Source organism: Fringilla coelebs (genome assembly GCF_963513975.1).
Source record: "Fringilla coelebs genome assembly, chromosome: 1".
In the NCBI taxonomy this organism is placed as follows: domain Eukaryota; kingdom Metazoa; phylum Chordata; class Aves; order Passeriformes; family Fringillidae; genus Fringilla; species Fringilla coelebs.
The window spans coordinates 8,722,665-8,739,219 of record NC_140028.1 but is presented as its reverse complement, the minus strand read 5'-3'; the positions used below and the strand labels follow the sequence as shown (position 1 = coordinate 8,739,219).

Here is a 16,555-nt window from a genome sequence, read left to right as displayed (position 1 = left end):
CTATTGCCAGAAGCTCTATGAAGGGGACTGTTCCCTGGATTTCAGCATTTGATGGAGAAGGGTCTTCTTGTCTGCCACAAGGCCCACAGCTTCATCAGGTGTTCTTTGCTCATCATTCAACAAAATAAAGTTGCTTCTTTTGCTCTTTCTTTTGCTGCTAGCACTGGTAGCAATTACATTTCCCAAAAGTGAAGAAGATTCCCTGCTAAGAACATATTAATGTTATCTTCCCATCAGTTTTTTCCTCTGTTGGAATGTTTGCTTCCACGTCTTCTCCTGCTGTGTTGGTACCTAAAACCAGATAGTAGCTGCAGTGAGCCTGCAGAACAAAACATTCCTGGTTCACTGTGCCACTCCCTGCCTTTGCTTTGTTAGGTGCTCTTACAGACAGGGTGGTGAACCTGTTGTCCTGGTTTGCAGTAGCTTGTGAAGATACTTTTTCCTACAGGCATGGTGCCTGGTTAGAAAAATACTTCATGGTGTAGAGAAAAAAAAAATAATAAGGGTTATGTAGTGACAGATCTGACTCTAGATTGATTTACTAGCTTGAATTTCTGAGCAGGGATCACCTAACTAAAACTAAAAATCAGAGAATCTGAGAATAGTCTGGGCTGGAAGGGAACTTAAAGGTCATCTAATTCCAGCATTATCCACTAGACCAGCTTTCTCTAAGCCCCATCCAGACTGGCCTTGAACTCCCCTAGGGATGGGGCACTCTTCTCTGGGCAGCCTGTGGCTTACAGAACCACAAACGCTTCCTCATAAACTGAAGCTTGTTTGTCTTTTGTATTTAAAACTCAACTTGACTTGACTTTGAAAATGATTTTACACTTTTTGATATAAACACATGATTGCAAAGACAAAGAACACTGCGATCTTTGAAACTTGATTTAAATAGGATAAGTTGAGTTTAAAATGTTTATTTAAGTCCATAAAACATAAATCTTTTATGTAATCCAATGCAGAATTAAAATCTTACCTAATAATCTCATTTTTATCTAATAGGACTAAATAAGTTTCTGCTTTTCAGTTAACCTAAACTAAAGCATAACTTAATCTAACATAAATAGTAAATGAGATAAACCACTTGGTGTTTATTGTTGAATGCTGAAATTTTTTTGTTTTGTTTTAATGTCTGGAATAGTTCCTGAGAGCCTAGGCTTCACCAATTTGTAATTCCTTGGACATTGTGAACCTTAAATTAATTTTGGCCATATCTCATTTTTATGGAATGCAATAGCAATTCCCTCTGAATTTGTCAAGTTAATGTTGAGGACTTTAACTCCTCACTCCTAATATTGATGTTCCCAGAGATCATAATAGAAATTTTTATTCAGATTTGTTTTTTAGGTTTTATCAGTTCCGTATTTTCTTAAAGGTGTAGAACTTGTTCTGTCTCTGCATTGTTAGGCAATTAAAGTTACTGTGTGAGGTACAACTGAAGCTATTGCCATATTTCACTAACAGAAAGCTTTCTTGTATTTATATTCCCCTTGTCTTTACAGATTCTTTGTAGTAATGATATTTTACATAAGTTGGTGAATGAAGCTACATATTCTAATATATTATTTGCTCCCAATATGGTAATTTTATTGAGGTAATTTGGGAGCTCCACTGCTGAGAATATTTGTGTGGAAATTAAATCTCTGGTTCTATTATGTCTAAGAAAGGTTAGCATGTGTTATAATTAAGAAGTGGTAATACAAATTCTGGTGTGAATTTCTCAAAGACTGGAAAGGGGAGAGAGTTTTGTAAATAATTCTGATTTCAAAATTAACTTGTATATCATACATTTGGTTTTAAAGCTCAAGTGCTTGGGCTTTGGAAGAATGGCAAGGCCTCATTTTAGAATTGATAATTTGATTTTCTTCTTGTCCGTAAATATGCCAAAAAAATGCTTCCTATGTAAGCATGCCATTGTTGAGATGTCCTTTAACTTTTTGTTTGTTCTAATTCAAAGTGTTCAGCTTTGTGTGGAGCCATTTCAGAAAGACTCATGTTGTAGATTTGTGCAGTTCATATTTCTTGTCTGAATATTTTACTTCTTTCTCTAAGAATTCTTGTTGCAAGGTACTTCTAACTAAAAATATCTGCAACTTTTCTCCTAAGGTTTATTGGCATCCAAAGCTGTTGTTGCAGATGGTGCTGAAAAAAAGGAAGGCAACAAAGAAACAGCTCCAGTCCTGGAGCAGGTATGAAATGGTAGAGTTTGATTCTTTTGCAAAGTTCCCACTGGAGTGTGCCATGGAGATGTAGTACCTACAACATAAAAATTTTCCCCTTCAGATATAACAGGGAACTGAAAATTTATCTTATGTTTACATTTCTGGCAGAGCCAGAAGTATGGAATTTAATTGTCTCTAAACACAGTGTTAACTCGAATTTCAATAATGAGCTTTTGTGTTAGAAAACTAACAGAAAACAAAATAAAGTCTCCATTCAACAAATATGAGGAGACCAGTGTCCCAAGGTCCAGTTTTATAGCTGGAATGATGACTGGCTTAGAAACAGGCCCTTACACAAATTTGATTTGTGTTTGAAACAGGGTTTTTGACATCACTTAGAACTTCTTTTAAAAGAAGTTTCTTTTATATTGTAAGAATTTGGTGTTGTAGGCTTGTATGTGTTTTATGAACTGCTCAATGAGCCATACATTTTGCAAGAGTGTGTATTTTAATAAATACAAAAAAGAAACTTTTAAATAATGTTAAGGATCTGATTTTTAAACCTGCATATTGGCAGGATCTGGAGGCTGCCATTTTGTCTTTGGCTTATTGCACTGTGTTCAGGCATTGCTTGACTCCGAGTTGTGCATTATCTTGCATTTTAAAAGGGCTGAATGCCTGAGCATGGTAAAGCAAGCTAAGGATGAACAGTAGTCTTGATTCAGGACATCTTTGTTTTCCAATTATTTAAATCAGAGCCTTAATGTATCTTTAATACAGCTTTTTTGTATGCATTTTCATTCTTTAACAGCAGCATTTGAACCAAGTAGCCTTGCTGCCTGCAATTCTTTAACAAGCACTTCTGTTCTTTAGCCCCGGCACACTCTATGAACAGTCCCTCCCCCAAACCTGATTTGATATTTTGGTTGTACTGGTTCTTTAGAGCTGATATATTAATTGCATTGCTCTGGTTTTTCCATTGATGCTGCATTGGATGAGAGTCAATGGAACCTGATTTTCTGTTTTTGATGCTGTCACTGTCAGGGCTGGTGGAGCCACTGCGGTGCCGATGCATTGACCGATATTTTGCATAAAGGTTTACAGTGTACTGACATGACATTCCATTTCTCAAATTTTTGCATATTAAAGATGCTATGATTTTCTTGCTACTGTGTGTGATATTTTCAATGTGCAAAAAACTGTGAAATGGCTTACAGCATGTTGTTTTTGGGAGAATCATTACAATGTAAATCTTGCCATGCAGAATCCCATTGCGGTGAATGGGACTTTGTGGTTTACATAGACTGTGTATGCAACAGTATAAACTGCAGTGCATATTTACTATAACCTTTTTGTTATTTCTCAGACTTAGTAACTCGGCTGTTCCTGTTTTATTGATCAGATACGAAAAATGAGATGTCTCTGTCATTGTTTACATGCTAATGGTCTGAAAAACCTCATTTTTTGGAAATAATAGTTAAGCTCTTTTAAAGAGGCATCTAAAATCCCAAATTGTCCTATTCTTTTGTGTTTAACCAAACCAGAAACCTCACAAACATTTAAACGATTGACTGTGGGGAGGAAAGTTTTTGAGCTTAAAGCTTTTTTCACTGAGTTCCTGTGCGAAGTGAAATTAAAATGGCCGAGTTATAACCCTCCCCAAAAGGTTTTCTGATAGTGAAGCTGACATTCCTTAGAGGCTTTGTCTGCTACTGCTACAAAATTGAATGGATAAAATATCTTGTAGGTTTTTTTAATAATGTAATGCAGAATATGGTAGAAATATTCAGGCCAATAGCCGAAAACTGACTCTGTTGATGCAAGTTTTTGTTGGTATTTATACATTTTTAGTTTACAGTTGTCTTAAACCCAAAACCTCAGATGATTAGTTACAGATACAGTAGTTTATTTAATTGTATTAGGGTATGTCATGTTATATTTCCTTTTGACCAAGACCTGAGTAGATGGATAACATTAATTCATTAAGGTTTTTAATGTTAATTTGTCCTGTTAAGAGGTTAAGCACCTTATCAAAATCTTAATTTAATTTTTTTAATCTTGTTTAAATAACTTTGTAATTTGAAAGTAATGGATGCTGTAGTATGTCTTTCACATCTGTGAAGATGAACAATAAAATTGTTTATTTACAAGTTACGACTCTAATTAATTTCTGGTAATGCCTCTCATAACCAGCATAGGTATACTCTACAATTCATGGAATATTTTATTTAAATGAATAAACTGCACTTAGTATGTGTGTAATGGAGTTATGCAAGGTAGAACTGATGTCTGCTGAACGGGATGTTTTGCACTGCATCTTTACAGGATACTCCCAGCGAGCCATTCATTTAGCATTCAGGGGCACCCTTTTACAGTCATAGAATGTGCACTTGTGGGGTTTTGTTGTGCCTTTTTTTTTTTTTTTTTGGGTTTTCCTCCATTGGAACATGGAAAGTTCTAGTGGAAAATAAAACTGCAATTTATAACAAAACTCAATAATATCCTCAAATCACCAGATGTTTCTAGTTTGGATAAAGTGGTGCACATGTTCTAGAAGTACCTCTCTGCTTTGTTAGTTATGGTTTTATTAGATGGTACTATGCTGTATGATGTAACTGGGATGAGAAGGGAGACAGGCCTAAGAAATTATATTCAGATATTGCCTTATTAGGCAAGTTGTAACACATGCACAGTTTTGGTAATGTAGGAAGAACTTCCAGTGAAAAATTTCAAGTGCTAATGTCTGTCAATGCATGCTAATAGTCTAATAATAGTACTGTTTGTGTTAAGAAGGATGAAAATTGAGGAATTTGGAAAGATGTGTTATATGTTGACTTCTTTTCCTTCAAAAACTGTTTTAACTCTTCATCTGCCAGTTTTCCTCTGACAGTTAGCAATCTGTCTAACCCTGTGGTGCTAGAAGCTGTGATTTCTTCATGTTTGCACAAACATATAATGTGGTGAAATCCAGACTCCCAGCACTGAAAGGGGTTGTGGGAGAGTGTATTGGAAAATTTCTCATTGTTTCAGACATTCCTTAAAGGAGCATTATCAACTTTTTCAGTTTCTCAAAAATCAAAAATACAAATTCCTTGTTAAATATAGTTTTCCTAGTTTTCCTGAGGAACTGCCTTTGGTTTTTTTGGGTTTTTTTTTGTTTTTTGGGGTTTTTTTGCCTCTGGTTGGGGAAATGACTGTGTAGGGAATCCTTCTGAGGAAGGATTATTTGCTCAAAACAGTGCCAGAGTTCAAGGAGTGTCTAGATAACACTCCCAGTCATGATTCAGCAGCAGGCATCCCTGTGAGGAGCAGAGAGGAGGACTTGAGGATCCTTCTGGGTCCCTTCCAGCGTGAGATGCTCTGTGATGGTGCATCAGTGTGTGTGTTCTGGCTGGGAACAGATGCTCTCCAAGTTCTGCTTGGAGACTGAACTGACAGTGAAGATGAAAGAGAAAACTAAAAATACTTTATTGCATTTTTAAATTGGGAATAGAGGAAAAATGTTTTATTTTCAGTTCTGTTGCAGGTATTCAAATAGTAAGAATTGAGTATTCTGAATACTGAAAAAAATTGGTAGTGCTCCTTTTTAAAAAGCAAAATTTAATGTGATGCATTTTAAATAATTTTCATTTGTACTTAAAATAATGTTGCTTTATTATATGTTTGAGTACTAAAATTGTTTTTAAAAAGATCAAAATAGAATACAAGAACTACAACGAAGAAACTGAAATAAAAGTATCAATTTTTTATTATTTATTCAGGAGATTTCACCTAAACCACAAAGTCAGAAAAAAAATGAAGCTGATATTAGCAGTTCTGCCAACATTCAGAAACCTGCACTGTTATCCTCAACTTTGTCTTCAGGAAAGGCTCGCAGCAAGAAATGCAAACAAGAATCTGGAGATTCTTCCGGGTGTATAAAGCCCCCTAAATCACCACTTTCCCCAGAATTAATACAAGTCGAGGATTTGACGCTGGTCTCTCAGCTTCCTTCTGCTGTGATAAATAAAACTAGTGAGCACAGACATTTTAAAAAAAATTCCGTAACTACTTCTAAGAGATATACAGAAATTTTCTTTGGTTGTAAATGGCTATTGCTTTTAAAAATGAATCTGCTTTAAATAAAATGTCCAAGCGGGAGAATTAGGGGTAGCTCACTATTTTAAAAGTCAAGTCACATAATAAGGCATTTGAAATACTCTATCAGAAATAATACATTTAAATAATATGTTGATATTTTAAGGGTTGGATTTCCCTCTAGTTTAAATCTCCACGCTAGCATTAACAGTTATACAGGAAAAATCAAACCTCCCTTCTGAAAAGGGCCTGATTCATTAAAAAGAAAAGACGTACACTTTGGTGTGGATCTTTCCTTCTCTGAGAACCTTCACCTTCAGCAGGCTGATGTTCTGTACCTGTTGGCTGTGGCATTCGTCACTTTATGTGATATTTCCTCCAAACACGATGTGAAAGAGAAGATGGGCTCAAGACCTGTGCTGGAGAAATGTTAAAAATTGTGTTTCCTTGTCCCAGAAAAATTCCATGGTGTTCAGCTTCTTAATGTGTAACTGATTTGCCAAACATGAAAATACTGTTTATCAGAAGAATAGGGAAAGCTTTATGCTGCATGCTTGAATATGCTATTTTTTGTGAATATTAAGGTATTTCTATGGGGTTTTTTTTGAGATTACATTAGATTTTTAGTGTTGCTTAGTGCCAGATTCTTTGCCTAAAGAATATTAAATGCTGAGGCCAAAGGCTAACATAAATGCAGGTTTCAATAAGTCAAAAGCTGCATTTTTTTTTTCCACTTTAGTATAGAGATTGAGGATGGAAGACTCAACCTGCATCATGTGTTCCCCTCAACCTTGATTTTGTATTTTCACTTATGAGATAAGTTTCTTTTTAATCTTTGCTCATAGATAACTTTAAATGAGTGGGAGAGGGAGGAGTGCAAATTCAGCCTTCTTTATTCAGGACACATTGGTAAAAATTGAATTTTGTCCCCACAAAATGTTAGCAGTCATCCTCATTGTAATACGCCTTCCATCCCCACCCCTAGAGCAATGGTAAGTAGCTTTCCTGAAGCATGCTTTTATTTTGGATTAAGTTGGACATCTCTGTAGCAATATTTTTTAAAACCAGCAAATTTAAATCTTGGTTACTTAGTAGCTTAGATCTTGTTAGTGTGGTCTTTAATCTTTGGCTTTCAACTTTTTTCTCCCTCTAGTGGAAAGTTAGTTTTGCTGTGTCTTAATTTTAAAATCTGTATATCTGACTCTAAAAACTGCTTACAAAAAGGAGAGAACAGTGATTTACTCTGTAATAGTAACTTAAATGTTTTTCTAAGGCAAAATTTTGTGGAACTGGATAATATTGAAGAGAAGTAGGGGAATGTGGGTTTTTTGTTTTTAATGAATCAGGCCTATATTAACCTATATCAGTCCTCCTCCCCCATTTGTTTGGGTTTTTTTAAGTATTACGTTCTGAAGCCTTCTTACTGTGCCATGCATTGGCAGTGTGTGTTAGAATTTTTCAGTTGGGGTATTGATATCAGGTTATCAGAAGTCAGGAGGTAGGATATAAAATTAAACACTGTTTTCGAGTATTTTTTTAAGTTGTATGTTAACACTATCCTTGACTTTTTAGATCTTTAACTGTAATAATTTGTTCTGCTTATTGTTAAATCCTTTTACCCCCCTTCCATTATAAGTAACCTGCTGCCTGGGTTTTATGGGGAGGGTTGCTTAGTGTAAATACACAAAACAACAACCTTTACCAGTGGGGAAGTAGGTGCCCTAGTAATTTATAATAAGCAAAACCCAGAATCATGTCTTGAGCATAAATCTTAATTTGCTCCTGGTAGTCACAGTTCTGTAATTACTTTTACCAGTTTGGCTGTGATTACCAGCTTTGCAAATAAGAGCTATTAAAAGCCCTCCCCCTTTTTAGATCTCAAATGCTGCGGTAAGATGATGGTGTATCTCTCTGCTTCATGAACATTGAAAGATCTCTTTTTAGGTCCATCACAGCCAGTGAATTCCCCTAGATCCTACAAACATAGCCAACGGAGAAGAAGATCACAGCGTTTAGCCACTTGCTCCTTGCCTGATGATTCTGTAGAAAAAGTTTCTTCTCCCTCTTCAGTTACTGATGGAAAAGTGTTCTCCATCAGTGGTCAAAACCAACAGTCATCAAAATTGGAGGGTAATGTATCTTAATCTAATAAAGAACTGCCCAAGAGAAATTGAATCATAAAAGTTAGATCTTTCATGGTTTTCAACTAATGGGATATTTTGAACTGCTGTAGCTAAAGCTGATTGCTGTTCCTATGTTATGTAACGCTGCAATCCAGACTGTTGATTGTTGGACCCATGTGTCTTTTTTAATATGACATTTTTTCTTTTATGTAGTACCTGATGTTGATCATGTGTCACTTGAGAAGCGTGGACCATGTCTCCCTCTTGATTTAAGCCGTAGTTCGGAAGTTACAGCACCATTATCTGCAGAATCCACTTTCCGTAATGAATATTCCAGTAAAGACAAGGAAGATATTCAGATGATTACATATCTTCCTTCCAAAGCAGTAACTGATGGAAGAGTAGCTACAACAGTGTCAGGTAAAGAGATTCAGTATACAACCAGAAAGATTTATAGTTGTAGGCTTAAAATGTGTGTGTATTCAATCCCACAGAAAGAGGGGATACTTTTTTTCTTCACACTCAAAAACCTGCCTCTCTTCTGGACTCCACTCATCTGCATATTCTTTGTCTTCACTGGCTTAGAGCTGCTTTGGCTCTTCTAACATGATTTAAGGAGAATGTGAGAGTGTGAAATGTAGTAAGCAGTATTTCAAAAATATTTTTGCTATTGCTAAAGGTTGTAAAAATAATTAACGAAGTGAAGTCTTTACTAACATACTAATTTGTGGCTTCAGCTTTAAAACAATGGTGTTCTCAAAGACAGCATTCTTCTGCTTCCTGTGTCTTTGCAATGGAAATTCTGTCCTTCACTTGCTACAAAATGTTACTTAAAAATATTTCTGAAAAATCCTCAAAAACTTTGTCATAGACTTGGTCACCCTCAGCACAGAGTCTAGTGCTGCAGCTCTGGGCTGCCTCTCCCTTTGTAAGAGTTTACTGACTACTGTGCTTTACATGAAGCACTTGGATAGAAGTAACTGAGAGATTTGGGGAAGGATTTACACAGTGTTTTGCAGACCCTTAGAGTGGGATGTTTTCATCCAGTGTAAGCTAGGTGTCCATATAATTTTTTTATAAGACTCGTATGAGGGTATCCTACCATTTTTAACTGGCTTCCAAGAAAGAATTCTTTTGAAGCCTTTTTTTTGTTTTGTTTTGTTTCATGAGAAAATTGTTCAGAAAAGTAAGAAGAGGGGGAAAAAAAATCAAATTGTTATATTATGCTCGGAAAGTTTTTGATAAATGTGATTGATAGTAAGGGAGGACAGCATGACCTTAAAAGATAGAGTTATGACAGTTAAACTGTATCTTGGTCTATTAATCTATGAATTTCTTAAACTGATTTGTCAAAATAAGGGTTATGGGTGTCTCTCTTGAGCCACCACTTAAGCTTTTTAAAATATTAAAATACTACTTAATTACTTGAGTGAAACCATGTCACAGTCTTCATTTGCCCTTCATACATGCCATAGCAGCAGAATTAGAGATTCCTGGGAAAATTACTTCTATAAAAGTCTTTTTTATGTCATGTCTTTTGCCACTAAGAGAAGTGCTTTTGGGAGTTTTGTATTTGCCCACTCATTGAACAGGATCATAAAAGAAATCAACAGCTTTCAACAGCCATCTGTTTCCTGTTTGGTAAAACTCATTTCAGTTACTAGAAATTTAACTTCTGGCTTTTCTGATATATTTTCTCGCTCATTTTATGTATAGTTGGTAATGCTGGAAGTTGCCTGCTCCTGTCATGGACCTGGCTGGGGACAGAGTGATCTGGTTCTAAACCCAGCACTCAGGAGTGCACTTTGGACATGTTGATTGAGCTGAGTCTCGGTCTTGGCCACAGGTGAAGCAATAAAAGAAAAAATAAGTTTCATTTAGAACCGCCTTGATTTAATGACTCAGAATTATGTGACATGTCCATACAGTTTGTGTCAGAGAAAAATGCCATGATAACATGATCTGTTGTTACTACTGAGTCCCTAGTGGGAAGCCAGAAGTGCTTGCAACCTCTACCAGACAATAGAGTTTATACCGTATATAACGCTTAATGAGTCTTTTTTCATATCTATATAATTTTAAGTTATAAGCTCTTAAGGAACTGATCTGCCAGCTACATTTCTTGTCTTATGAGTTTTTGCCTTCCAGGCTTATGTGTTTTGTTTCTAATTTTCATGTATTACAGTTTTCCATCATGCAATAAATGGAACTGTGTCTTGAGCTTTCATACTGACTTTTTGTCCAAATGTTAGAAGTCTTCAGTAGGTTGCAGCATGTAGCCCAACAGCTTCTTGAGTATCAGCTTTGTGACCTGAAAGACTAAACTAAGCAGTTTGGTATCTTTAATTCACAGATGTCATTGCAGGTTTTGGAGCTATCTGCCTCTGTCAGTGGTATCATTAGGACTCTATAAGTAAAATTCATATGTGTTTGGGGTTTATCCCAGTCTTCTAACTCTGATGGAGCATGTTTATCCTCATAATCTTAGAAGAAAAAGAAAAATGTAAATTTAAAGTTTAGGTTTGAAGCCTCTGGAATTAGTCTACACTATTGAATAAATTTGTTGTGTTCTCTGCCTTAGAAGGCATCATGTTGCCTTTGAAACAGAACAGGTTCTCAAGTCACATTCCTGAAGCACACATAATTACACCAAGTTCTTGCATACTTCAGGAAAATTAATAGGATTCACTCTATCAGTACTTTCTTCATTATCTGTTTAAACAATAGCAAGCAAATATATACAGGAGAGGTGCCCAAAGCTTTCCTTTCTCATTCCTGTCAATTCTTGAAATAATTGAGAGAAGTTAATTTGCATTATGCGGAAACATCTACCTAAGTGCAGTTTAATGCACTGAGTTGTTTAAATGTATGCATTGTGACCCTATCCATTACAAATTGAGAACTTTGGTGTAAAAGCCAAACTATTATGTAATTGTGTTTTCTTGATCTGAAAGAACTATTATAAATCTGCATCTCTTTATGGTATTTCTGCTGCTAAGACTTTATTAACACAGTCAGGACATATTTGGAGTTCTACATTTTGACATCACTGCAGGTTGTCTTAAGTGCACTCAAGTTAGATCTGCTGTCTTTGTAATCACTGAAGTAGATAACTGTGAATAGTTTCAGAGATACCTCACAATGGTATTTAGCCTGGAACAGCCTGGTCTGATCTCTGATCCTTCTGTAACAGAGCTAAGCTGGTTTAAGCCCAGAGATTTGTGATGTTGTACATTGTGACTTCTGATGGAGGCTATCAGTTGAGTCAATTGAAAAAATTATTTGGTATTGTTAAAATTATGCATTTTAGTGACTTTATTCAGAAGGTACTGACATGGTGTTTTCAGAGGAGAGACTAGGTGCACTGACGTGCAGATGCATAAATGTCAACTCTCAGTATTAGCACACAGATTTCAAATTCATTGCTCAAAATGAACACCTTAACATTTTGTAGAGGCAAAACAAAAGCTCTGTGTTAATTCCTTCAATCCAAAGGCTCCTTGGAAGTACTTTGTACTTTGCACTTTGGTAGAGACCTGTACACTACCCATTAGTTATTGAACAGAGGTACTTTACTGCTTTACTAAACTGTTGTGAGGTCCTACTTGTGATCACCTGATACTGCACGCACATAACTTAGAGTCTTTGCTTTTATTTGCTAAATTGCTTAAAATGCAGATAACTGGCATTTGATCACTTTAGCATTTCAAAGATTTTAAATCCACAGTCAATCAGAATACTTGCAAAGCACAGTAGTTTTGCCTTTCTGAATATATGAAGTTCAAGTCTTTCTGTAGTTGTGCTTCTCTTTAAATTTGTGATCTTTTCTCTTGGCTTCTGTAACCCTGAACCATGTTACTTTAACTGTTAAATATTGAGCAAACATAATTTCAGCAAGCAGTCTGAGTTTTGAAGTTTAAGTAAAAGGAAAATATTGTTACACTTTCTAATCTAACAATGTAATATTTGTAATGCTGATATAACAATATTATCACTAGCTGTTATTTTCTATTCTAACACCAACAGATGATTTTGCTGGTCGGGTAACATTAGGTTAACTATATGGGAGAAATTTGAATTTAAGACTAAAAGAAAAAAAAACATTGCATACTTATATATAATTTCCTTGGTAACAGTTTACTGCAGCAGGAACAAGAAACAGCTGATGTACAAAATTTTCGGAAAATGAGATTGGTCGCTTTTTAAAAACTCTTGCCAGTGTTTCTGGTCTACCTTGCTTTTAAGAGGGATGAACTATTATTCATCTTGTTACTTTCTCATGTTACTTTGTGGCTGTTTGTTTTACTTCAACCATCTATTAACAGTCTAATTTACTCCCTAATTTGAATGACTACCATTCTAATCTCTGCCCTGAAGTTCCCAGTTTGGGCTGGTCATGAGGCAAGCAAGAACTGTTTTATCAGCTTATTCTTCCTAAAGACATCATTTTGGGCAGGCTCCAGTGTTAATCTGTGATATGCAATTAAAAGTCTGTTTAAATATAAAATTGATCTATGCACTGGAAATTAAAAGCACTAAATTACACATGACCAGCATGATTGATGTTTCTATTGCAATATGATTTAAGTTGTTTATTATTGCAGATAATGATATTTATGATATTATTTTAAACATGGGAAGCCATGAAATAGAATACCACTCAACAAAATAAGTTGCTTCAGATTGCTACAATTCATTTGAACTAGATGAATTGCAGTAGGCAGTACCACTGCAAGCCCAGTTGTGCTGTTGCACTTGTGGCACAACATCCTGTCCTGTGCCTGTACTTGCATGAGGGGGCTTGGGTCACTTCTCTGTTCTGTAACAGGAGAACTAGAACAGGAAGCATGTTATAAACTGGACTGGGAATGCTGTGGTTTGCATTTCTTTTTAATCTGAAATTAGTCTTCTAGTGATAAAATTGATTCTGGAATGGTGACAAAATCAGTAGTTTACCAAGTCTAATCTCTGGTTGTCTTTCTCTGTGCTGAGTGTTAACTGCAGACCTCCCACGTTCTCTGTGTGGGAGGTGGCTGGCTAGACTCCTTAACAGGAATAAATTGCAATTAAAAGTAACACTTCAAAAAAAAAAAAAAAAAAAGTAGTATTTCCATAAAGGAACTAATATTTCCTGGTTGTATTTGTTACTTGCCCTTCTGACTGACCACCTTGTCCAATTTTGTGGTTATGTGTAAGTCATAGTGATTACACAGTTGAAAAGCAGACTTTGCAAGCTTTGACACTTTATGTAGGATTTGAGAATTTAAGATTCTTTATCTAAAATGATTTTCAATTAAGAAAAGTAAAAGCCAAGAATAACATTGCAATGTATACAGGCATAATAGCAGTTTCTATTTTCGATTTACTATAGAAAGGCAATTTGGGGTGTTCTGACAGCAAGATGGGTATTTGCTTGACTGGAGAGATTTCTGCCCAATATAAGTGTTCCCTCAAGCAGTTACTAATCACTTTGTCAGTTGTGCTTGTGTTGAAAATTATTGAGATACCAACATTTGTTGTGTTGTGACTGTTGGTATTAAATTATATTTGGATGTCAGGTCAGGATTTCTTCTCAATAATAAAGTTTAAATATTACTAATTCATCCAACATTGAGACTAAATTTCTCTTGAGATTGTTTGGATGGAGTGTTCTCACATCTTTTCATCAAAATGGCAGTGACCTAAATGAATTACGTGCATTTGGGTGATCCTTTTGAGCTCTTTTTAGAAATGAGACAAGACGTTGATAGCATGATGATGTGGGAAAGTGTCACTTTTTTCTTTTAGTAATGTGCTAAAATATACTTATTGCTCTACAGATGGCAGAGCAGTTCAGTCCTGTAACAGAGACAAATGGCAATTAGGAAACCTAAGAAAGGAATAATTTGGGTAGTGTTTTGTGTCAATGATAAGTATTCCAGCAAGCTAAATGCACTTGAAATACAGACATAGGCAAGAGCCCGAATCAGTCTTAAAAGGATTATGGTCTTAGGTGAGATGATTGATTTGGCAGCTGGAAGGACTCAGATAGCCCCAAGTGTGGCTGTGCAGGTCGTGCTGTGTGGTGGGAGCCAGTACACAGAGCTGAGCAGCTGCTGCTGCCTGGGTTGCAGAGCTCAGGGTTGTCCTGCAGCTGGGGACACTTGGCATTTAGAAGTGCTGTGTGCTGTGAGAGGTGGTGCACCACTTTCTATTGTTCTTGCTGGCCCTTCAGCTTTCCAACTAGTGGCATTGTGTTCTCAGGAAGGCTCAGCAGTGGGAGCAGGTGTAGTGTGAGCTGTGTTCTATCCCAGTAGAATTGGGTTGGTCTGTCCCTGTTGGGAAGGCTTGATGTGTTTTTGCCTTTTCCCCAGAATCTTTCTGTGACTGATGAATTTACTAAATTATCTTAATGCAACTTGTTTAATGCATTCCAGATCAGCTCCATATTTTGTCTTGTTGAATATATTGGCCAATAGCAGGTATTTTTCAGGACTTTTTTTTTACATGCTTATGCTTTTCTGGGGCTTTTCTGTTGAGAGACACCAAAGCTAACTGGTGCCTCCAAGATTTTACAACTGGCATGGAAAAACCTGAGCCCTTTGTGACTTCACAGAGCTGCATTTCTGTACAGTATGTTGTTGGCATGGTCCTAAAATATGGACCAAGGGTCTGATGAAAATTAGGCTTTCCTAATTATATTTTTATGAATCTTGAAGCTCTAACAATATTGATGGGCATAGTAATAGAGAGTTTTGAATTAGTTCAATAGTGTTCTTTATAAAATAATTTTATTCTAGTTTGATTATTTAAAAATGATTATAAATATTAGCAGTGAAAATTGTAATTTCAGTTTTGCTTTGTTTACAGTTTGTTAGTTTCTAACTTGCATCAGATAAAGAGCTAAAATAACAACTAAATATTTCACTGAATAAACTTTTCTAAATAGTACAAGAAAAGAATTGTCAGTATATGATGGTGAATTCTGACAAGTCACGGTACTTTTACATGTTATTTAAATGTGGATTAATGAAAGAAAGTGAGTTATTTAAATATTATTAAATGAGCAGAAATGTTTTATACATAGGACTACAAATATGGTACCAGAGCTTAATTTCTGTTAACATAATGTAGAATTAACTTAAATGCTACTGACAGTGTCAGCACCTTTAACTGTTACTCTTGTCATGGGTTCCTATTACAGTGAGCAAAAAAAAAGGAAACAAAAAGTCTGAAAAGTGTCAGCAAAAGTACATTTTAACCAGTACAGGTAGTTTAAAAGTGAATGCAAATTCCAAAACATAGAAGGAAAGCTTCTGTGGCATGTATTGTCTTGTATGTAGGACTAAGATCTAGGCATTCATGTGCAGTAATGACCTGTTAAATGTGATGATGGTATGACCAGTATTGAGATTTCAGTGATCTGACCCAGCCCTGGCTGGCTGCAATCCTTCTGGAATGCCGAGTAAATCCATCTTCTTGTTTTCAGCACCCTCGTCCCATGTACATGCCTTGCATCTGGAAATGCCTTTAACCAATAGTCTCAAGTTATCCAAAGGGAATAGTAAAAAAAAGAGGTCTTCCACATCAGTGAGCTCTGAAGGGACAGAGATACAGTGCTCTGTGCCCGTAAAGGAGAAATGTTTTGAGAGTCTGAAGGAGAAAATATTAAAGAACGTGATTGAGAAGGACAAGCATTCAGAAGTTGGTAAACTACAATACTTTTTGTTTCCAGTGCTTTAGACAATAAAAATAATTGTAAAATGACATTAAAAATAATTATTTTATTTGTATGTTTCTTAATATTGTGTGCCGTTAGGATGTTTTACAGTCTAATGACTTTTACAAGAAATTAGGTCATCAGTCATTAGCCTTATGTGATACATTCTTCAATTTGCAGGTGCAGCTAGAATGGAAAGAAAAGGAAAAGTGGAAGAGAAGAGTTCTTCAGCATATGGTATGTAGAGAGCAATATTATTTTTACAAAAAAAAAAAGAAAAATTCTCTAACACTTCCTGTCTCTGAAGAGCAAATGTGAAAGCATAAAATATTTCCTGGGCCCAGCTGCAGTTTTTGTTTGTTAAGGTCCTAAAAAGGGTTTTTGTGCATATGACAGGTTTGTAACAGAAAATAATTTATAAGATAAAATGAAAGTGCCCGTGGCAAGAAGTTGAAGGATCCTAAGGTATCTATGAAAGGCCCACTGCCTCT

General features: G+C 35.8%; 1 protein-coding gene across 5 annotated transcripts in view; it reads left to right on the top strand.

The window, feature by feature from the left end:
- Nucleotides 1-16,555, top strand: part of PHF20L1 (PHD finger protein 20 like 1) — a gene marked incomplete at its 3' end in the record, with an annotated part of 57,368 nt that overhangs the window by 19,526 nt on the left and 21,287 nt on the right. For 2 of the 5 annotated variants that reach the window (XM_084220519.1, XM_084220518.1), the window contains 6 exons: nt 2,110-2,192; nt 5,927-6,179; nt 8,187-8,372; nt 8,579-8,785; nt 15,834-16,052; nt 16,245-16,301. In XM_084220519.1, the coding sequence (XP_084076645.1) occupies nt 2,110-2,192; nt 5,927-6,179; nt 8,187-8,372; nt 8,579-8,785; nt 15,834-16,052; nt 16,245-16,301 (1,005 nt within the window). Of the gene's footprint in view, nt 1-2,109; nt 2,199-5,926; nt 6,180-8,186; nt 8,373-8,578; nt 8,786-15,833; nt 16,053-16,244; nt 16,302-16,555 lie in introns of those variants that run through there. The other 3 variants (XM_084220520.1, XM_084220521.1, XM_084220522.1) reach the window with 3 other exon arrangements.